General features: G+C 47.3%; 1 protein-coding gene across 2 annotated transcripts in view; it reads right to left on the bottom strand.

Moving 5' to 3' along the window:
• Nucleotides 1-22,292, bottom strand: part of LOC147097612 (adhesion G protein-coupled receptor E3-like) — a 76,499-nt gene extending 54,207 nt beyond the window's left edge. Inside the window, exon 1 of one of the 2 annotated variants that reach the window (XM_085971583.1) lies at nt 22,040-22,292. In XM_085971583.1, coding sequence (XP_085827709.1) covers nt 22,040-22,193 — 154 coding nt within the window. In that variant the 5' untranslated portion in view covers nt 22,194-22,292. The remainder of the gene's footprint in view (nt 1-22,039) is intronic. The other variant, XM_085971582.1, reaches the window with a different exon arrangement.
• Between the last annotated feature and the right edge of the window lie 422 nt (nt 22,293-22,714).

Genomic DNA, 22,714 nt, shown 5'->3' with positions numbered 1-22,714 from the left:
CCAGGATTTTGACCCAGCCACGATGAAGGATCGGCGATATACTTCCAAGTCAGGATGATGTGTGACTTGGAGGGGAACTTGGAGGTGGTGGTGCTCCCATGCACCTGCTGCCCTTGTCCTTCTAGGTGGGAGAGCTCGCGGGTTTGGGAGGTGCTGCCGAAGAAGCCTTGGCGAGTTGCTGCAGTGCATCTTGTAAATGGTACACACTGCAGCCAGGGTGCGCCGGTGGTGGAGGGAGTGAATGTTTAAGGTGGTGGATGGGGTGCCAATCAAGTGGGTTGCTTTGTCTTGGCTAATTGAAGCCACTAGATGGAGCCTCATGCAATAACTTGGAGGGAAACTTGGAGGTTCCCATGTACCCACTGCCTTTGTCCTTCTCGATGGTCGAGGTTATGGGTTTGGGAGGTTCTGTCAAAGAAGCCTTGGTGAGCATTGAGGTACGGACTGTAAATCATTTAAAAGGGAACCGGATAAATATTTGTAAAGGAAAAATGTGAAAGAAATCGGGAAAAGATGGGGCAAATACATTTAGAATGGATAGCTTCAGTTGAAGACCTAGCACCAGCTCAGGTTGTATCTTAATGTCTTATTAGAGAGAGCCTTGTTCCAAAGTATATTCAGATGGGCCTTCTTCTGTGCTGCCGTTTGTATTAGTCAAAGAACGCGACTGTACATGTGAGCATTTCTGAGACTTGTCTTTGTTTCGATGTGCAATGAAGGGTTCCCTGTGACCTTACAAAACCCAGCTGTGCGTTTATTTAGTGTAAGCAATGTAGCTCCGATCTTCAGATCATACGGTTGGTGCATCGTAAATGGTTATCTGTCATCGCACCAGAACCCAGCTGTGAATGCAATGATAAGCAATTGGCTGAGATCTTATCAGGTCCTGCTGTAGGTGCAGTATCGGACAGATCAAAAATGGCAAGAGTTTAAAAAGTGGCAGGTTTATTTTTAATGGTGAGAAATGTAACCTTTAAATATGAACAACTAAAGCTCAGAAGGAACGTTAAAGAATAATTCAGCTACTGTAAGTAAGTTATATTAGGTTCGGTCTTTCATACTCAGAGACGAGAGTATATATGTTCCAAAGTATATATGTTTATTACAGTTGTAAAAGAAGCTGTAATACAAGAAGTAATGAGGTTAAAATACAAAGGTTACCGCAGTGAATAAGATATTGAGATATGACCTGCTCACATCTACAAGGTTCCGAGGTGATCAGACTCCGATTGACTTGCCTTTACTTGAGCGAGCCCAGTTCCACTCCGAGAACACTCTAAAAATCTAGGCTTCACGCCCCCCCTTTATACACATTAAAAAATGCACCCTTACTCCTAGCAATTCAATTCAATTCAATTCAATTTTATTTGTCATATGTGCAGCAGACGCGTGTACTGCACAATGAAATGTTGATTTTTACGAGTCCTCCCAACATTGGAATAAATATGGCATAACAATGATAAAAATACTAATAGAAATACTAATAGAAAGACAGTAATAATAAATAAAACAACAGTAATAAATAATAATAAATTAATCGTTCATTAGCAGTCCCTGTGTCTCTAGAGGCCTCGCATCCATCGTGTTCTTTGTCTCTGGCCTAGTCACCCATCTGTTTTTTGCTGCCTCATAACACACAGTGCCTGACCTCTGACCCTCCAAGCCACCCTAAAACCATCCAATAAACATAAGATAAAAAGGACGAATGGATACCTCCTTACGCGGAATGTTCCAAAGGACAGATCGGCTAGACGCGGTTTCAATCTTTAGCTGTGTGATTGTTAATCAGACAATAGGAAGCTTTATTCTAAAAGGCGTGCTAAAAGCGCTTTGCTTACATGCACTTTTTTCCAGCCTCCTCCCTTCCTCTCCTGAAGGTGGTCACTCTTGTTGGAGAACAGTTCCACAAGTGCTTGCTCCCTCACCTAGATTGCCATTTGGTGATAGATGGTGAGCGACACTTGACCTCGGCAGTGGGGGTAGGGACTCACAAACAAAGCCAGTCCTGCCCTCACCCATTATCGACACATACCTACTTTCCAACAAGCTCACAAGACCTTGAGTAGGACTCCCCTACTGAGATCAACCAGTTCGACACAGGCTTCAATCAAATCTGGAGACTCCTACGGTGCTCAAATATTTAGCTTCGGAAGGTCCCATTCAATCTGAATCTGTTGGTGTCGACAAAAGTGTACCAGATGAATCAGTTATCACACTTCTCAGAGTTGGGTCGGCACTTAATGGACATAAAAACTATATAGTTAATTCAGCACTCTCGGGTCAAGGTAGAAACGTTCACGTCGCGGCCCTGTTTCAACCAATTCTACCACCACCACGCACAGCAAGTAGTGTATACATCGATTTCGTACCGCTAATTTGATCAAGCACCAACATCATGCCTGAAGACAGAAGTGGTCGTCGATGTCAGAAACACGGGTCTTTTTCAAGACCGGCATTGACTGTTATATCTGCTAACGTTGAAGGGTTCTCTATAGCTAAACAAAACATCCTTGCTACATTATGCAATGAGTTGGAGTGTGATGTCCTCTGCCTGCAGGAGACACATAGAGGAAGTGAGAACAACCACCCAAAAATACCAGGAATGGTCCTGGCTATTGAAAGACCTCATCGACAATATGGCAGTGCTGTATTTGTTTGAGCTGGTTCAGTTGTAGAAGCCACTTCTAAAACAGAGGAGGGCAACATCGAAATTCTAACCGTAGAGCTGAGCAAAGTAGTAGTGACCTCAGTGTACAAGCCACCTGGCACAGATTTCAGCTTCTCTAACCCTGTACCCAACCTGCACAATAAACCACAGATCATCATTGGAGACTTTAATAGCCACAGTACCCAATGGGGGTACAAGGAGACTAACAACGATGGAGAAGCAGTCGAAGAATGGATGGATGCTAACCAGCTTAGTCTCATCCATGATCCTAAACTGCCAGCCTCCTTCCACAGTGCCCACTGGAAGTGTAGATATAATCCAGATCTTGCCATTGCCAGCAACAACATCGCTGGCCTCTGCAAGAAGCTTGTCACAGACCCAATACCACAGACACAACACCGTCCTATTGGCATCCAGGTAAATGCAGCAGTGTTACCAACCGTCGTACCATTCAAAAGGCGCTTCAACTTCAAGAAGGCCGATTGGAACGATTTCACACGAGCACTTGACCGCAAGGTTAAACGCATTAAACCACTACCTGAGCACTACAACCTCTTTGCAAAAGCTGTCCAAAAAACAGCTAGAAGGACGATCCCCCGAGGTTGCAGAGTACACTACGTCCCTGGTCTCACCAAGGAGAATGCTGAACTCTACTGGGAGCATGTCTCAATGTTTGAATCTGACCCCTTCTCAGAGGAAACAATATCTACCGGTGAGAGGGTGATGTTAAGTATCTCTCAAGAACGTCAAAACACCTGGAACACCTTGATAGAGACAACAGATCTTACAAAAAACAACAAGAAGGCATGGTCTCTCATACGCAAACTTGGAGGTGATCCCAAGAAAGCTGCCCAACATCCAAATGTGTCTGCTAACCAAGTTGCACACCAGTTGCTCCTAAATGGAAAAATCAACAAGAAACAACCAAGAGCACAACTAGATAGGAAGAAGTACAGCGATGATCCTGGCTTCACTAGACCATTCACCATGGAAAAGCTGGAAACTGGCACATCTAGTCTAAAACACGGGAAAGCAATTGGTCTTGACAACATAGCAATGGAGCAGATAAAGCATTTTGGACAGCAAGCAAAGAAGTGGCTCCTACAATTGTTCAACCACTGTCTGGCAACACACATGCTACCTAATATCTGGCAGAAGGCACATGTAATAGCACTATTAAAGCCTGGAAAAGATCCCTCAGATCCTAAGAGTTTTCGGCCAATTTCACTGCTTTGCCACACCTATAAGCTGTTTGAACGCCTGATACTCAATAGGATAGCACCAACTGTAGATGAGAAGATCATTCCAGAGCAAGCAGGTTTCCGCCCCGGCAAATCAACAACAAGCCAACTGCTCAACCTCACACAACACATCGAAGATGGTTTTGAGCAAGAGATGGTAACAGGTGCTGTTTTTGTAGACCTGTCAGCAGCATACCATACAGTGAACCATAGACGTCTCCTCTGCAAGGTTCTAGAGATGACAAAAGACATTCACTTAACAGAGCTGTTAGAAAGCATGCTTCAGAATCGCCGGTTCTATGTTGAACTAGGTGGGAAGCGCAGCAGGTGGCTTATTCAGAAGAATGGTCTTCCTCAGGGAAGCATGCTTGCACCGCTGCTGTACAACATCTACATGAATGACCAATCTATAGACGGTGTCACACGCCGTTTTATATATGCTGATGACTTATGTGCCACTGCCCAAAGCACTGATTTTAACACCGTGGAGAAAACGCTTTCTGAGGCCTTGGAGGGACTAAAATCCTACGATGAAGAAAACCACCTTCGCACAAACCCAACAAAGACGCAAGTTTGTGCATTCCACCTCAGAAACCGTGAAACCAAACGCCAGTTGAAAGTAACCTGGTGTGGAGCAACACTGACACATTGCGAGCACCCTATCTACTTAGGAGTCACCCTTGACCGATGCCTCACCTTCAAGAACCACATCGAGAAGACAAAGGCAAAAGTGAGCGCACGAAACAACATCCTGAATAAGCTCACTAACACAAGATGGGGAGCAAGCCCGAAAACATTGCGAACCAGTGCACTTGCTCTTTGCTATTCCACTGCCGAATACGCCTGCCCTGCATGGGAAAGGTCTACTCATGCCAAGAAGATGGATGCCGTTCTGAATGCAAGCTGTCGATTTATCACAGGTTGCTTAAAACCAACAAACACCAACAGCCTATATATCCTGGCGGGTATCGCTCCCCCTGATATAAGAAGAACGGTAGCCAGCAAGAAAGAGCGACTCCGCCAAATATCAGATGAGAGGCACCCTCTGCATTGTCATACACCTACACCCAGCCACCTAAAGTCAAGGAAGAGCTTCATGAACAGTGTTGTTCCATTACAATCAACCTCATCTGAAGCCCACATCACCTTGTGGAAAGACCGGCTCGCCAGTCTTGAACAACCCCCAGTGATGGAAATTTTACTTGATGAAAGCCTTCCCCCAGGAGCTAATTGCAACTGAGCAATCTGGAAGTGCCTTAACAGACTTAGGACCGGTGTAGGTTGCTCAAAGGTGTCACTAAGCAAATGGGGATATTCAACCAGCACGACAACTTGTGAATGTGGAACTGAGGCACAGACTATGCAACATCTCCTGCAATGCCCATCATTAGAGGAACCCTGCACTGTTGCAGATCTTGCTGAATCCAACAACAAGGCGCAAAAATGTGTCCAGTTCTGGCTGGGCTATGTATAGACTGTCCGTGGACACGATAAGAAGAAGAAGAAGCACTCTCACCTCTGTCATAGAAACATAGACGATAGGAGCAGGAGTAGGCCATTCAGCCCCTCGAGCCTGTTCCGCCATTTAATGAGATCATGGCTGATCATCCAAATTCAGTACCCTGTCCCTGCCTTCTCCCCATATCCCTTGATCCCTTTAACCTTAAGAAATATATCCAACTCCTTCTTGAATATATTTAATGAATTGGCCTCAACTGCCTTCTGTGGTAGAGAATTCCACAGGTTCACCACTCTCTGGGTGAAGAAATTCCTCCTCATTTCTGTCCTAAATGGCTTACCCCTTATCCTTAGACTGTGACCCCTGGTTCTGGGCTCCCCTACCATCAGAAACATTCTTCCTGCATCTAGTCTGTCCAGTCCTGTTAGAATTTTATAAGTTTTAATGAGATCCCCTCTCATTCTTCTAAACTCTAGCGAATACAAGCCCAATCGACCCAATCTCTCTTCATACGTCATTCCTGCCATCCCAGGTATCAGTCTGGTGAATCTTCGCTGTACTTCCTCCATGGCAAGTGCATCCTTCCTCAGATAAGGCGACCAAAACTGCACACAATACTCAAGGTGTGGCCTCACCAAGGCCTTGTACAACTGCAGCAAGACATCCTTACTCCTGTACTCGAGTCCTCTCGCTATGAAGGCCAACATACCATTTGCCTTCTTAACTGCCTGCTGCACCTGCATGCTTACCTTCAGCGACTGGTGCACAAGGGCACCCAGGTCTTGTTGCACTTCCCCTTTTCCCAATCTATTGCCGTTCAGATAATAATCTGCCTTCCTGTTTTTGCCACCAAAGTGGATAACCTCGCATTTATCCACATTATACTGCATTTGCCATGTAGTCTGTCAGAAGGTTATAAGTTCAAGTTCCACTCCAGAGACTTGAGTACAAAATCTAGGCTGACACGCCAGTGCAGTGTTGAGGGAGTGCTGCACTGTTGAAGGTGCCGTTTTTTAGATGAACTGTTAAACCGAGGCCCCATCTACTCTCTCAGGTGGACGTAAAAGATGCCTTGTCGCTATTTCGAAGAAGAGTAGGGGAGTTATCCCCGGTGTCCTGGCCAATATTTATCCTTCAACCAACACCTAAAGACAGATTATCTGGTCATTATCACATTGCTGTTTGTGGGAGCTTGCTGTGCATAAATTGGCTGCCGCATTTCCTACATTACAACAGTGACTACACTTCAAAAGTGCTTAATTTTCTCGAAAGCGCTTTGGGGCATCCTGAGGTTGTGAAAGGCGCCATAGAAATGCAAGCTTTTCTTGCAGACGGGGCCTGGGTTTAACGTCTCATCTGAAAGACGGCACCTCCGACAGTGCGGCACTCCCTCAGCCGGGAGCGTCAGCCTAGATTTTTGTGCTCAAGCCCCTGGAGAGGGGCTTGAACCCACAACCCTCTGACAGAGGCGGGAGTACTTACCTCCCATACAGCTATGAAGGGCACAATGTGTGGTCATAGTGTTTATAATGTTTATAAGGTGTTAATTGGTAGGCATCAACAGTAAATGACTTACAGCTCACGAGACAGCCAGTCTAAATAAGAAAATGACGAACATGTCTGGTTAGGCGGTCATAACTATAAATTCTTTGAAGATATGACTCAAATATTTACACACCGAGATGAATCAGCTTGTGGCTACCTTGTCAGCTGTAAGTCCATTTATTTGAGTTCGTATAGTGCCAGATTGAGTTGGATTGGGTTGACGTATGAGGAGAGATTGGGTCGATTGGGCTTATACTCGCTGGAGTTTAGAAGAATGAGAGGGGGTCTCATTGAAACTTATAAAATTCTGACAGGACTGGACAGACTAGATGCAGGAAGGATGTTCCCGATGGTCGGGGAGTCCAGAACCAGGGGTCACAGTCTAAGGATAAGGGGTAAGCCATTTAGGGCAGAAATGAGATGGAATTTCTTCACCCAGAGAGTGGTGAACCTGTGGAATTCTCTACCACAGAAGGCAGTAGAGGCCAATTCATTAAATATATTCAAGAAGGAGTTGGATATATTTCGTAAGGCTAAAGGGATCAAGGGGTATGGGGAGAAAGCAGGGACCGGGTACTGAATTTGGATGATCAGCCATGATCGCATTGAATGGCGGAGCAGGCTCGAGGGGCCGAATGGCCTACTCCTGCTCCTATCTTCTATGTTTCTATGTTTCTATGTATGGGTCTACCAGCAGGAGTTGGGTTAATAAGGGGTCGTGGTGACACCCCTAAATCCACCACTGTTTCTGTCAGTGCCCTGTTTGAACTTTGATGTATGGAGTCCACTCTGCCGGTGGGTTAGTTAGTGATGGGATCGGCATTGTTGGTAGCGTGCTCAGTCCCACAGTAATAGGTTTCCATGGTTATTGGGTTCATCACTCACTCGGCAGTGGATTCAGACAGCCATGGGGTTAGTAAGACTCATAGCAATGAAGTCCCACTGTTGACAGGTTAGTCAGCATCTCAGCAACGGGCCTGCATTGTTGGAGACACCTCAGACAGTGCAGCATTCCTTAGTGCTGAGGGAGCGCTGCACTGTCGGAGGTGCCGTCCTTTGGATGAGACGTTAAGCCGAGGCCCTGTTTGCTCTCCCAGGTGCATGTAAAAGACCCCATGGCTCTATTTGAAGAAGAGCAGGGGAGTCGTGTCCAACATTCTTTTGAACATTTATTTCTTCGACCGATATCAATAAAATTTGATGATCTCATTATTGTTTGTGGGACCTTGCTGTGCGTAAATTGCAATGTTTCCTACATTACAATGGTGGCAACACGTCAAAAAGTACTTGATTGGCTGTGAATTGTTTCGGATGTTCTGGGACCATGCAACAAGGCGAGAGATAAATGGAGATTAAAGGCTCGCTCTTTCTTTCTTGTTCAGTCAGTCAGTTGCTCAGCAATGGATTGTGACTGTCATGGGCTTAGTGGGATGTACAACAGTGGGTTTGCAATTCTGTTGGATTAGTCAGTCGCTCAGCAATGGGCTGAGACCTTTCAGGGGTCTGTCGGTTGGATAATAATGGATCTGCACTGTTGCAAGATCTGCCAGCAGCACAATACATGTTGTACATAATCTGAGCAATATGGTTCATATCAGCATCAGCTTCACAAGAATGGAAACTTAAAATAACCTTGGGAGGTGCTGATAAAGCAAATTCCCAAAAATAAAGTCACCACTTCTTCTGTGAATACCAGAATATAGCTTTTGCATACTGACGACATAAGCATGTTTCCATGTGCATGATCAGATAGATGGGCTTCTGCACACCAAGTTGCTGTCAGCCAGACATCCAAACAGCACAGCGCCCTTTACAGGGCATCCGGGACCTTAGTGAACAGGGCAAGCAACTGTGTATCTCCTTAACCAATCAGATCGAACAATCGTCAATGGGCAGCGCAGAGTCTGAAGCAGGAAGTGTCAGAATAGTGAACTCAATGACAAATCAGGTGTAGGAAGCCAAATAAAGAGAGGGAAAGAGACTGGATTAAGAGAGAGAGACAAAAGAGACAGAAAGATAAAGTAAAAACTAAAAAATGCGGCAAGAAATTCATTATAGCCCAGGAATAGGGCAGTATAATTAGCAAAGTTGGAGAATTAGCGCCAGGCGCTAATGCTTTAGACTGCACGCAAAATTCATGCTCACTGCTCAAAGAAATGAATGGAGTGCTAATTCAAGTCTTAAAGCCCAAGCTCATTGGCGTTACACTTAAAGGGTGGACCAATATCAGGTGCAGTCTAATCGCAAATCATGATTGCCACAGGCTTTTTCCAGTTCTTAAAGGGGAGGTTCATTGATGCTGCAGCACCCCATTCTCAGCATTGCTGGCTGTGCAGCTGCCTCAGCAAGCAGCAGCAGGTCAAGGAGAAGGAGCTGGAGGACTGAAGCAGCTGTACTCATGGCAGATCCACGTCCCAGGGAGAGAGCCCGCAGATTCTGTGATCAAGCATTGGAGGCTTTGGTGTTCGCTGTGGAGAGGCGGAGGGCGGTGCTCTACTCGGCAAGTGGCAGGAGGCCCTCGCCGCAAGTCTTCTGCACCATGTGGAGGGAGGTAGGGCAGCACGCCTCGGGCAGCACTGTGGTCCCCAGGATCCACACACAGTACAGGAAGCAATTTAACAACCTCACTCGGGTGGTCAGTGTGAGTGAATGCTTCAACAAATGCTACATACCACTGTCTGAACCACACACTGCCCAAAGCACCACACCCCCCAGCACTCACCCACCAACAATCTCTACCTATGAACACTCACACCCACATCTCACCTTGCACACAATGACAGCTATTCAACTATGTTAGGCATATCACCCAAACACATTGCTCCGCACTCACTCACACACTTTCCTTTCTCTTGCAGGCCAAGGTGGCTCACAGCAGGAGGGAGTAGGAGCGCACAGACGGGGGACAAGCTGACATCCAACCACTGTCTGCGCTGGAAAATAGAGTGCTGCAGATTATTGGGTGCCAGGTGCTGGGTGCCGTGTCAACCGGCCACATTGACCCCCATGGGGACAACAACGGTATGTTCTTCCCTAGTCCTTCTTCTCACATCCCACTTCCCCCTCACACCACAAGCATTTTGCACTTCCCAGCTAATCATATGCATGCATTTCTCCCCTCCTGCCCCCCTCCCCTCACCTTAACCCATCTCTTGTGCCTTTATGCTTTCAGATAATGAGCAAGCACCTGAGCAGCCTGTCCCTGAGGGCACCCATAGAGAGTGAGGAGGAAGAAGAGGAGGAGGAAGAAGATACCACGTCACTGCTTGTCTCACCCGCAGGCACCAGCTCAGATACTGGCACTACGCGTTCCTTAGAGGCTAGTATAGTAGCGGGATCTGCATAGGCTGAGGCACCGGGGACGAGTGGGCTACAGCAAGGCCAGGGGGAAAGGGTAGCTCCCCGGAGGGCGAGTTCTGCTTCACAGGACTCAGATGAGGACCTCGATGGGGAGGCATTTAGAAGAAGGGTGATGGGCATGCACGTGGAGATGATAGGTGCAATGGCAAGGGTGCCCAAGAGCCTCTTGGCAATGATAAGGAGTGTGGAGGAGTTCGCCTCCAACATTGCACAGAGCTCTGCGCATACCATGGAGCCCATCATTTCCAATCTGCAAAGGATGGTGGACTCCCAGAGAGACCATGGGGACCCAAACCTGATGCCGCGCGTGATGGGCGATCTGGCAGCTTCCATTGCAGCACAGGCAGAAGCAACACAACATCTTAGTGCTGTAATGCAGTCTATGCTTGGTGGCATCCAATCTCGGACTGCTCTCATGCAGTCTCAGCTTGATGTCATGCAAGCTCTGACAGCTGCCATCATGGCTGGGTCTACCACCGTCGACTGGGGCTTTCACGGTGTCGCAGCAGGCCAGCAATCTGTGCTCCAACAGGGTGCTAGGGATGTTGAAGTGCTGCCCTGGGGGAGTGGCAGTGGGTCAGTGGAGCAGGAACCTGCTCTTCTCTCTCAGGATGACAGCATTCCTGCTCCCACCACTGCCACTCCGCCATTGCCCTTGTCGCTGCCTGTCACCCAGCCAGCCCAGACTGCTGCCACCCATGCTGAGGTGGTGCAGTCTACAGCCAGGCCTTCCAGTCCCAGAGCTGGTCGAGGGCGTCCTGCAAGGCCATCTGAAGTCTCCCGTACGGACACTCAGCAGCCTTCCACCAGCCCTGCTGCGGCCACTGGGCCAACACTTCTTAGGAGCACTAGAGTAGGCAAAGGCACCGTAACGAGAGGCACTGAGGGATTGCACAAGGGGGAATAGTTAATATTTTAGTTGTAAATATGTGTTCACTGATTAGTTATAAATTTATTCATTCAGTTTGGATTCTTTTGTGGTGTGTCTCATTTCCACTTTGCGCTGTGATGTGGCCTGTAACAGGGATGAAATGATGGGGATGTGGTGAGCAACGGGATCTGGGGTTTAATTCATTCGAACCGCAGTCTGATGAGGCGGTCACGGAACGTCCTTCCAGAAGGCCGATTGAGTGGCTGCCTCCTGGAAGCCGAAAGAATGAGACTCCACACTTGTAAAAGTGAATTTTCAGTGCCAGAGGTTGTTTGGCAGTAACTTTCAAAAGGGACTTGACTATCTATTTAATAATGAAAGGTTTGGCAGGGCGACGGGGAAAGAGCAGGTGAGTTGGAAAAAATGGATAGCTCGTTCAAAGAGGCCGGCAGTGGCACGATGGGCTGAATGGCCTCCTTCAGTGCTGTAAGGGACATTAACGAGGTGCTATTTACTTATACGATAGCAAAATACTGCGGATGCTGCAAATCCGAAACAACAACAGAAAACGCTGGAAACACTCAGCAGGCCAGACAACATCCGTGGAGAGGGAAACAGAGTCAACGTTTCGGGTCGAAACCCTTCGTCAGAACTGAGAGAAAAGGCAGGAAATGAAACAAAAGGCAGTTTGGAGGCTGGGAAATGGGGGAGGGGCTGAAAGAAGAGACATTAAGAGATATTCAAGGTGAGACGAGATGGTAATAGGACAGGTAAAGAAACAAACAATGGCTCTAAATGAAGTGTGAAATGCGCCGGCAGAGTGAGAGACAGCTGCCATGTCGGAGAGAGAGGAAAAAAAGGAAAAGGCACAAACCAAAAGTGTGGATAAAAGATATAAAAATATAATAGGGGCCGAGGTTATGATCTGAAGTTGTTGAACTCGATATTGAGTCCGGAAGGCTGTAAAGTGCCTAATCGGAAGATGAGGTGCTGTTCCTCGAGCTTACGCTGAGCTTCCGTGGAACAATGCAAGAGGCTATTTACTTATGTTTGCTCTTGCATTCAGTGCACCTTAATGAGCTGCAAATTGATGAGCAAATTAGTGAGCAAATTAGTGAGCAAATTAGTGAGCTGTTTCTGCCTGGAATAAAAGGAGCTCTTAAGACGCTATAACCGGTAGCTTTAAAATTGCCATTAATGGTCAATGCTTATCGTTTTTATGTCCGACATAAGCGACGGCCAATTTTAAATAAAAAACGAAAATGCTGGAAATACTCAGCAGGTCAGGCAGCATCTGTGGAGAGAGAAACAGAGTTAACGTTTCAGGTCGATGATCCACCTCCAACTTTTTCCAGTTCTGACGAAGGGTCATCGACCTGAAACGTTAACCCTGTTTCTCATTGGTGGTCGTGAAAGGCGCTATATAAATGCAAGTCCTTTCTTTCTTATTTCAATACTTTACATTTTTTAATGCTGCAGGCTAGTTTTGTGGTCACATGCGTTTTCAGTATAAAATAGAGAAGTACTTCGAATAAGTACTTCCCCTTCAGTCTGGCCTTCCCCTTTTACGGTTTCCAGCAAACTTTCCGCAGCAGTAAAGCAAACATTGGGGGGGTTAATTATAACCTAACTCTCTGGGCGGGGATCCCGTGGGACTGGGTGGAACGGCGGGTTTACACCCCGCCCAATATGGCCAATTCTGGGCACCACGCTTTGGAAAGGCTGTCAAGGCCTGGGAGAGGGTGCTACCGGAATGGTACCAGGGGTGAAAGACTTCAGTTACGTGGAGATACTAGAGAAACTGGGATTGTTCTCCTGAGAGCAGAGAAGGTTAAGGGAAGATTTGATTGAGCTGTTCAAAATCCTAAAGGGTTTTGATAGAGTAAGGAAGGAGAGACTGTTTCCAGTGGCAGAAGGGTCAGTGACCAGAGGACACAGATTTAAGGTGATTGGCAAAACAACCAGGGCCGACATGAGGAAACATTTTTTTAACACAGCGAGTTGTTATGACCTGGAATGGGCGGTGGAAGCAGATTCAATAATGGCCCAGTAATTCCGGGCACAACGCGTGAGTAAGGACGGGGTACTCACGCGTGTGCCCGGAGGAATTGCCGGTTTTCAGCATGCACAGCGCATGCGCTGAAAACCGGCATTTCCTGTCCTCTGACCCAAGGGGTTAAGAGGCAGAACGCGTGCGACTGCACAGGCAGCGCGTGTGCAGTGAAATTCCTTTTTTTTTCCTCAGAGTTGCGCGTGTGTAAAGGCCTCCGGTCTTTACGCATAGAAAAACCACACGTAAGTACTTAGTTTTTCAGGTAAGTGGGCTTTTAGTACAATTGAGAATTTTTTTCCCACAGATTTGTTATTTTTAAAGAATTTACAGTAAGGTAAGTTTAGTTTTAGGCCCGATTTAAAAAAAAAAAATGTTTTTCAAATTTTAAAATTATTGTTTAAAATAGTTTTTCAGAGTTCTTTATTGTTCATTTAAGTAGTGCAATGTTTTTTTAAATTTTCTTTCAGGTTTAAGTAGTGTTTTGGGGCCAGGAGTTTTCATGAGTTTGACAGCTCTTTCTGTCAAACTCATGAATGAGTTCCCCCTCCCCTGATTGGCTGCAGAGTGCTCACCTGATCCCAGCCGGCACATCGCACTAACTACGCCGCTGGATCAGGTAAGCACATCGCGCCGACATCTGAGCCGGGCCAGTGACAGGAAATGCAAGCAGGCCCGGGCTTCAGATGTCAGCGCGCAGGGTGAGTGCAGATCGGGGGCTTGCACGCGCGGCGAGCTCCCGATCCTAATTTCAGGGCTACAATCTTTCAAAAGGGAATTGGATAAGTACTTGAAAAGGAAAACAAAATGCTATGTTATGGGGAAAGAGCAGGGGGCAGTGAGATTAATTGGAGAACCGAATGGCCTCCCTCTGTGCTGTATGATTAAAAAAAAAGTATTCGTTTTTATGGGATGTGGGCATCGCTGGCAAGGCCAGCATTTATTGCCCACCCCTAATTGCCCCTTGAGAAGGTGGTGGTGAGCCGCCTTCTTGAACCGCTGTAGTCCATGTGGTGAAGGTGCTCCCACAGCGCTGTTAGGGAGGGAGTTCCAGGATTTTGACCCAACGACGATGAAGGAATGCCAATATACTTCTAAGTCAGGATGATGTGTGCCTTGGAGGGGAACTTGGAGGTGGTGGTGTTCCCAGGTGGAAGAGGTCGCGGGTTTGGGAGGTGCTGCCAAAGAAGCCTTGGCGAGTTGCTGCAGTGCATCTTGTAGATGGTACACACTGCAGCCACGGTGCGCCGGTGGTGGAGGGAGTGAATGTTTAAGGTGGTGGATGGGGTGCCAATCAAGCGGGCTGCTTTGTCCTGGATGGTGTCGAGCTTCTTGAGTGTTGTTGGAGCTGCACTCATCCAGGCAAGTGGAGAGTATTCCACCACACTCTTTACTTGTGCCTTCATTCTATGATTCTAAGTTACAATGGTGAGTAAAATCGGGCAAAGTGTAAAAACAGCGTTGCACCCGATCAGGTCAGTTTCCCGGTAGGCACGTTAGTTTAAAATGGACCCCCTAGAACTCAAGTTGTGATCTCAGCCCACTCAACTATTAAACAGCCCAGAGCGATACTCTTACTAAGAATCCTTCCTTTTCCTAGAATTGCCACATTTGTTCAGTACCGATAGGAGTCGAGCTTGACGTGTGTTTGACAGCCCATGCTCATCTACAGTGAAGCAGCTGTGGGTTGAGAGAGCCCTTGCAATGGGCTGCCAGTTTCTGATAGGCGCAGGTGATTGAGCAACAGAAGACTGCCTCTCTTATCAGCCCGGAGACACTGCGGGCCTGGGGCATGAATGTCAGGCTTCTATCAGCGGAGCGCAGTGCTTCATGCTGGGTCAGTTTTGGACCTGATAGGGTCCAGCACAGCATAGCAGTGGGGGAAGGGTGGAGGTGGCTGGGGTTCGGAGCTCCCTGGGGTATGTTCTGAACCCTGCTGATAGTAGTTAGTCCATCACTCTGGGGCTCCAGCCTGGGGGAGGGAAGCCTTAAAAAGCAACAGCGCAATGGAGAATGGAACAGATCGCAAATAAGTAACTACTTTTATAGATTTATAGAGTATATATAGATTTGAGAGGGCAGATTGGAAGAAGCTGTTTTCACTGACAGGAGGGTTGGTACCCAGAGGACGGCAGAACCAGAGGACGGCAGATCCAGAGGACGGCAGATCCAGAGGATGCCAGATCCAGAGGACGGCAGATCCAGAGGACGGCAGATCCAGGGGACGCCAGATCCAGAGGACGCCAGATCCAGAGGACGCCAGATCCAGGGGACGGCAGATCCAGAGGACGCCAGATCCAGGGGACGCCAGATCCAGAGGACGCCAGATCCAGAGGGCGGCAGATCCAGAGGACGCCAGATCCAGAGGACACCAGAGGACGCCAGATCCAGAGGACGGCAGATTTAAGATAATTAACAAAAGCAGCAAGGGAGGAGATGAGAAATTTGTTGATGCAGTGAGTTGTTGGGATCTGGAATGCACTGCCTGAAAGGGTGGTGGAAGCAGATTCAATAGTAACTTTCAAAAGGAAATTGGATAAATACTTGAAAAAGAAAAATTTGCCGGGATGTGGGGAAGGAGCAGGGGAGTGGGACTAATTGGCTCTTTCAAAGAGCCGGCACAGGCACGATGGGCCAAATGGCCTCTGATGCGCTATCAATTACTCATAAAAGACTGAGAGTTAAGAGAGTAACTAAAGGCTTTTATTAACAAAAGAATGAAGGTCTGCCTCGAGTGGTCGACCGGTCCAGAATACAAAGGGCTGGGGAGCAGTCACCTTTATACTAGGACTTGTGGGAGGAGTCAGCCGAGGCAAGTCCAGGCATGTACACAGTGGAATACAAACAGTGGTTTACCACAGCCTCCATCTACGATTCAATGATTCTACATAAAGGAATAGTCGTTGTAAACCTTTGACCCTAACATCGCCTGCCATTCCCAATTTAATGGCTGACTGGTTTATCTATCCAAGCTTGCATTACATAGCAACCAGATTACAGGCACCTTCGGTACGTGGCCGTATCGCCACCGTGACCGAGGTGATGTCATGGTGTAACGCTGCGAACGAAACCGACGGGGCCAGTAAAAGTGAAACTGACATCGTGCCGACTGTACATCTCAGGCCAGCTGTAGGTGACAATTAGCTCAACGGGTCTTTGCTAAACTCGCCCAGTCTTGCTTAATATCCCAGTCAGCAACTTTCTCCGGAGGGGCAAGTGCGCAGCCTGAAAGTGAAAGGATTGGTTAAGGTTTTGGGTGGGACGCTGTTTCAGGGGGAAGACTTGCTCAACCTGTATGCGCTTTGCCTTCGCTCAGCATAACCTTCCTTACCTGTTTCCAGTTTGGCTCGAAATATGGAACAGAAGCAAACGGCAGGAGCACGCAAACAAAGTTGCTACCCGCAACACAGCTTACCCCAAGGACAGGATCCCACCTGAAACATTAAAGAAAGGACTTGCATTTCTATAGCGCCTTCCACGACCTCAGGATGTCCCAAAGCCCTTCACCGCCAATGGCATTGCAAGAGTGACAGCACCCTCTTCTTCTTCTCTTCTTCTTAGGCAGCCCCTCGGAACCGAGGATGACTTGATGCCACACTAACAATGAGTTCTCAGGTGACTGATGAGTCCAATGCGGGACCTACAGTCTCTGTCGCTGTTGAGGTTGTCCATGAGGGTCCTGATGTTCCAGGTCCCGAATTTCATTTTAAAGGGTGGAAGATGCCTGTGTGTGAATTATTTTAACGTGGGGTGGCCGTTGCACACCAGCTACCACACGGGCTTGACAGAGCAAGGCCTTGGTCCAATGGCAAGGGGATCCAATTTGCGCACAGCAAGACCCCACACACAGCAATGTGATAACGACGGCATCATCTGTTTTAGTGATCGTGGTTGAGGGATAAACATTGTCCAGGGCTCCCCTGCTTTTCTTCTAAATAGTGCCACGGGATCATTTACAGAGAGCAGACGGGGCCTCGGCTTAACATCTCATGTGAAAGACGGCACCTCCGACAGTGCAGCACTCCCTCAGAACAGCACTGGGAGTGTCGGCCTAGCTTTTGTGCTGGAGTGGGACTCAAAGCCCACAACTTTCCGACTCAGAGGCGAGAGCGCGCTACCCACTGAGGCACGGCTGACACTAAACTTTCTTTTCTCTTTCAGATGCTGACTGGCCTGCGGTGAATTACCAGCATTTTCTGTTCTAATTTCCGCTCCCTAGTGATTGTTTTTCTTGCCTTTTGATGTCTGTCAGCTGTGGCTCAGTGGGTAGCACACTTGCGTCTGAGTCAGAAGGTTTGTGGGTTCAGGTCCCTCGCCAAAGACTTGTCATACATAAATCCAGGCTGACACTCCCGGTGCAGTGCTGAGAGAGTGTCGCACTGTCGGAGTTGCCTTCTTTCAGATGAGACGTTAAACTGAGGCCCCGTCTGCGATCTCAGGTGGATGTAAAAGATCCCATGGCCACTATTTCGAAGAAGAGTCAGGGGCTGGTGTCCTGGCCAATATTCATCCCTCAATCAACATAACAAAAACACAGATTATCTGGTCATTATCACATTGCTGTTTGTGGGAGCTTGCTGTGTGCAAATTGGCTGCTGTGTTTCCCACATTACAACAGTGACTACACTCCAAAAGCACTTCATTGGCTGCAAAGCGCATTGAGATGTCTGGTGGTCGTGAAAGGCGCTATAGAAATGAAAGTCTTTCTTTCTTGTGTGTATGACTAGCTGGTCTGTGCTGCTCATGTGGAATCTGAGATGCAGGGAACACTTGCGATATTTTATTGCTAACCGCTGCTCCCTCCGAGCGCCCTAGGTAGATTCGGAGGTCAATCAGGGATTAATTGTTTGTTTGGTTAGGAAAATCGCAGTCGGAGGTGCCGGTAAATTTTTCAGTTTCAGCTGAGGACACAGGAGCAACATGAAAAGACTGGCCTTCTTTCCCTTGCTTCAAATAGCTCTGACAAATTCAAGCGTGACTTCTCGAGCTGTGACACAGCTCAATTAAAATTTTACAGAGAGACGAATAGGACAATAGAATTCCTGGCAGCGAGTCAATCAAGGGAGTTGGATGATGTCGCAGTCACAGAGAGTATATTGTAGTCTGGCCGCCTCTACCCGCCCCTGCTCACTGTTTGATTATAAACTCGGCATATTATTCTGCCCCCTTGTCCTGTGCTAAAGTTCTTTCTGCGAGTCTGGCTATCAATGATTGTCGCCACCACAAAATGAGAGCAGATCAATGGTCATGATCTCATTACTGCCGGCTTCTTGAGAAATAATTGTCATTACATTCCCAAGGAATCCTAAATTTGGCCTGCAGCAACCCGACTGAATCCTCTATCCAGCCTACTTTACTCTGACTGAATCCTCTATCCAGCCTACTTTACTCTGACTGAATCCTCTATCCAGCCTACTTTACTCTGACTGAATCCTCTATCCATCCTATTTTTCACGGACTGAATCCTTTATCCATCTTATTTTACACTGACTGAATCCTCTATCCAGCCTACTTTACTCTGACTGAATCCTCTATCCATCTTATTTTACCCTGACTGAATCCTCTATCCATCTTATTTTACCCTGACTGAATCCTCTAACCAGCCTACTTTACTCTGACTGAATCCTTTATCCAGCCTACTTTACTCTGACTGAATCCTCTATCCATCTTATTTTACCCTGACTGAATCCTCTATCCATCTTATTTTACCCTGACTGAATCCTCTATCCAGCCTACTTCACCCTGACTGAATCCTCTATCCATCTTATTTTACCCTGACTGAACCCTCTATCCATCTTATTTTACTCTGACTGAATCCTCTATCCAGCCTACTTTACCCTGACTGAATCCTCTATCCATCTTATTTTACTCTGACTGAATCCTCTATCCATCTTATTTTACACTGACTGAATCCTCTATCCATCTTATTTTACTCTGACTGAATCCTCTATCCATCTTATTTTACCCAGACTGAATCCTCTATCCATCTTATTTTACCCAGACTGAATCCTCTATCCATCTTATTTTACCCAGACTGAATCCTTCACCATCAACATCCTGGGGGGTCACCATTGACCAGCACCTCAACAGCACCGTCCACATAAATACCATGGCTACTAGAGCAGGTCAGAGGCTGGGTATTCTGTGATGAGTGGCTCACCTCCTGACTCCCCAAAGCATCTGCACCATACACAATGCGTCAAGTCAAGAGTGTGATGGAATACGCTCCATTTGCCTGGATGAGTGCAGCTGCAACAACACTCAAGAAGCTCGACATCATCCAGGACAAAGCAGCCCGCTTGATCAGCAGCCCATCCACAACCTTACACATCCACTCCCTTCACCACCGGCGCATCGTGGCAGCAGTGCATACCATCTACAGGCTGCACCGCAGCAACTCGCCAAGGCTTCTTTGACAGCACCTCCCAGGTGCATGGGAGTACCATTACCACTAAGTTCCCTCCAAGTTGCACGCCAACAAGCCATCCTGACTTAGAAGTATATCGCCGTTCCTTCATCGTCGCTGGGTCAAAATCCTGGAACTCCCTCCCTAACAGCACTGTGGGAGTACCTTCACCACACGGACTGCAGCGGTTCAAGAAGGCGGCTCACCACCACCTTCTCAAGGGCAATTAGGGATGGGCAATAAATGCTGGACTTGCCCGCGATGCCCACATCCCAATAAAATAAAAACCTCACTCTCTGGGCCAACACATGAAAAATGCCCAGTTGGTCCAGGTGGAGGTGGGTGACTACAAAGGAAGGAGCCAACCGCTTCAGGGCAAGAGGGGAGAGAATTCTAAATTGGTGGAATGGAGTGAAATACCATTGCAAGGAACTGGCCGAATGCTACACGTGTTCAAGGGGAGAGGTAATGCTGTATGTAACAGGGTGTCAAAACTACTGCTGCTGCACCGATGGTTATCGGTGTGGGGCTGCTTTCACACAACATGCACTTACAGTAGAAATCAAATAAAGGAAAAGCAGTGTGAGACTCTGATGTGGTCACATTCAGTAAATTGTTTGGTGCCTCACGTTGTGACTCAGGTACCCATGTGTGTCTATCGGGTGAGTTAGAGCGATAGTTGTATGGGTGGATTAAACCAGGCATCATTAACAAACAAAAAGAAACACAAATATGATATTCTTGCTTATCATGGCATTCTGCAAAGCTTGCTCCTTCCCCGCGCTCCCATATCAGACCTGCCACACTCCCCTTCCTGTGCGATTCATGTGTTTCCTGATCATTTCCCGGAATAGTTTCTCTAATTCATGTCAAGAAAAGAATGCTTACACTTTCGTGGTCCAGAATTATGCTTTAATAGTTAACCCTGTAACAGTGCTTCTCCTAATTTGTTTACATCTTCTTGCTGCTGTTTATTTAACCTTTTTTCAGTCAGTTTTTCATCATTGTCAGCTGTGGCTCATTAAGTAGCACTTGTCTCCAAGCCTCAATGGTTGTGGGCTCAGGTCTCACTCCAGGGACTTGAGCACATCAAGCTAGGCTGACACTCCCAGTGCAGTGCTGAGGGAGTGCCGCACTGTCGGAGGTGCAGTCTTTCAGATGAGACGTTAAACCGAGGCCCTTTCTGCTCTCTCAGGTGGACGTAAAAGATCCCAGGGCCTCTATTTCGAAGAAGAGCAGGGGGAGTTCTCCCCGGTGTCCTGGTCAATATTTATCCCTCAACCAACATAACAAAAACAGATTATCTGGTCATTATCACATTGCTGAGCGCAAATTGGCTGCCGTGTTTCCCACATTACAACAGTGACTTCACTCCAAAAGTACTTCATTGGCTGTAAAGCGCTTTGAGACGCGCGGTGGTCGTGAAAGGCGCTATAGAAATGCAAGTCTTTATGTGTATCCTGATTTTCTTTTCTCTCTCTCTGCTTCCCTCCTTTCTCTCCTTTCTTTTTTTGCTCTCTCCCTCCTTTCTTCTCTTTCCCTTCCTTTCCTTCTGCTCTTCCTCATTGTCCGCTCTTCCCCTCGTTCCTTCCTCTCCCTCTGCTATTTCCCGCAATGCTTCATTTTAATATGCTTTCCCCCCCTCACTCCCTCCTTTTCCTCCCGGCTCTTTCCCTCATTCTTTATTTTCCTTAATGCTGCGTCCTTGTTTTCATTCATTATTTTCATTCCTGTCTCTTACTCCCAGATCCATTGGCCCCCCGCACGCTGCAACGAAATAATTGCCGAGGCTTCAGAGATCACCCAAGAAAAATGTGCAATCCTGATGTCTGTGCCACCCAACTTCTACCAAACTAGCTGGAAATCCCGCAAACATCCTCTCTAATGCCCTGTGTTGCCATTCGCTGGGGAAATCCCCGCTAGCAGCTCTACCCAAACAGAGGTGATGGGTGTCTCTACACAGAGGTATTAGCACTGACAACGAAACAGCAGACATGGCCCCCTCAGTGTATTTAACACAAGGAGACACTTTCTTTCCCGAGTCTCATAGTCACACCAACCGAAATAGTTAAAACAACTTGCATTTATGCAGCACCTTTAACATAGTAAAACGCCCCCCAGGACGCTTCACAGGAGCGATTATCAAACAAAATTTGACACCGAGCCACATAGGGAGATATTAGGGCAGGTGACCAAAAGCTTGGTCAAAGAGGTAGGTTTTAAGGAGCATCTTAAAGGAGGAAAGAAAGGCAGAGAGGTTTAGGGAGAGAATTCCAGAGCTTAGGATAACGCTGAGAATTATTAGAAATGGATAATTCCTAAAGGAAATAGGATTAGAGAGACAGAAGCAGAAAGGAAGAGAGAGGACAGAGAGGCTAAGCAGTGGTTATCACAATCTTTGACTCTGTATCGAGTATACAGTGGGCTTGTCAAACTCACCCAGCAAGAAAGAGAATGGACTGGATTCCGTGAATGCAGATTGTTGCCTGCTCTTCATATTAAACAGCAGAACTCCGGTAGACAGCAGCAACACAGCCCTCTCACACTGTATGGTCACACACTGCTCCTGAACTGTCCTTCCCTGCCCTTGCATGCAGTTCTCCTGTCACTGACTGCTTTCCCTCTTATCTGAAAGGGCACAGATCATGCTTTCAGGTTTGTTGCCTTACCAATCCGACCGACTCTAGCTCCCTCTATCTCGGCGATGTCAGCCAATGACTAAGCTAAAGGGGAGGGTGCCTTGATGACATTTGCAGTCATTAATTATCATTAATGAGTCACCGTTTATTTTGGTGGAAGCTGTAATTTTTCAATACTGCAGTGGGGTTTCCTCAGCAAATTAAAAAGGGAAGCGTTTAGGCGCTTGTAATAAATTCATGTAAATTCACCCACCTTACCCAGTTCCCACCTACACGGCGATCGTTCCTACAACTCCTCTGTTGTCCCTTCAGATCCTTGGCTCAGTGCTTGAAGGGTCCCCGGTAAATGCACATTGCATTGGGGCACACTCACACAGCGTGGGGGGTAAGTTTGAATTTGGGGGATGATGTAATACGGGAGGGCGCTCGTTATTGAATAGAATGGGCCTATGCTTGCTGCAGTTTAGAAGAATGA

This window comes from Somniosus microcephalus, chromosome 31, assembly GCF_052327205.1.
Source record: "Somniosus microcephalus isolate GS21.2 chromosome 31, FLI_Smic_1.0, whole genome shotgun sequence".
Taxonomy (NCBI): domain Eukaryota; kingdom Metazoa; phylum Chordata; class Chondrichthyes; order Squaliformes; family Somniosidae; genus Somniosus; species Somniosus microcephalus.
The sequence above is the reverse complement of the archived record's forward strand: the minus strand, read 5'-3'. Positions and strand labels throughout refer to the sequence as shown.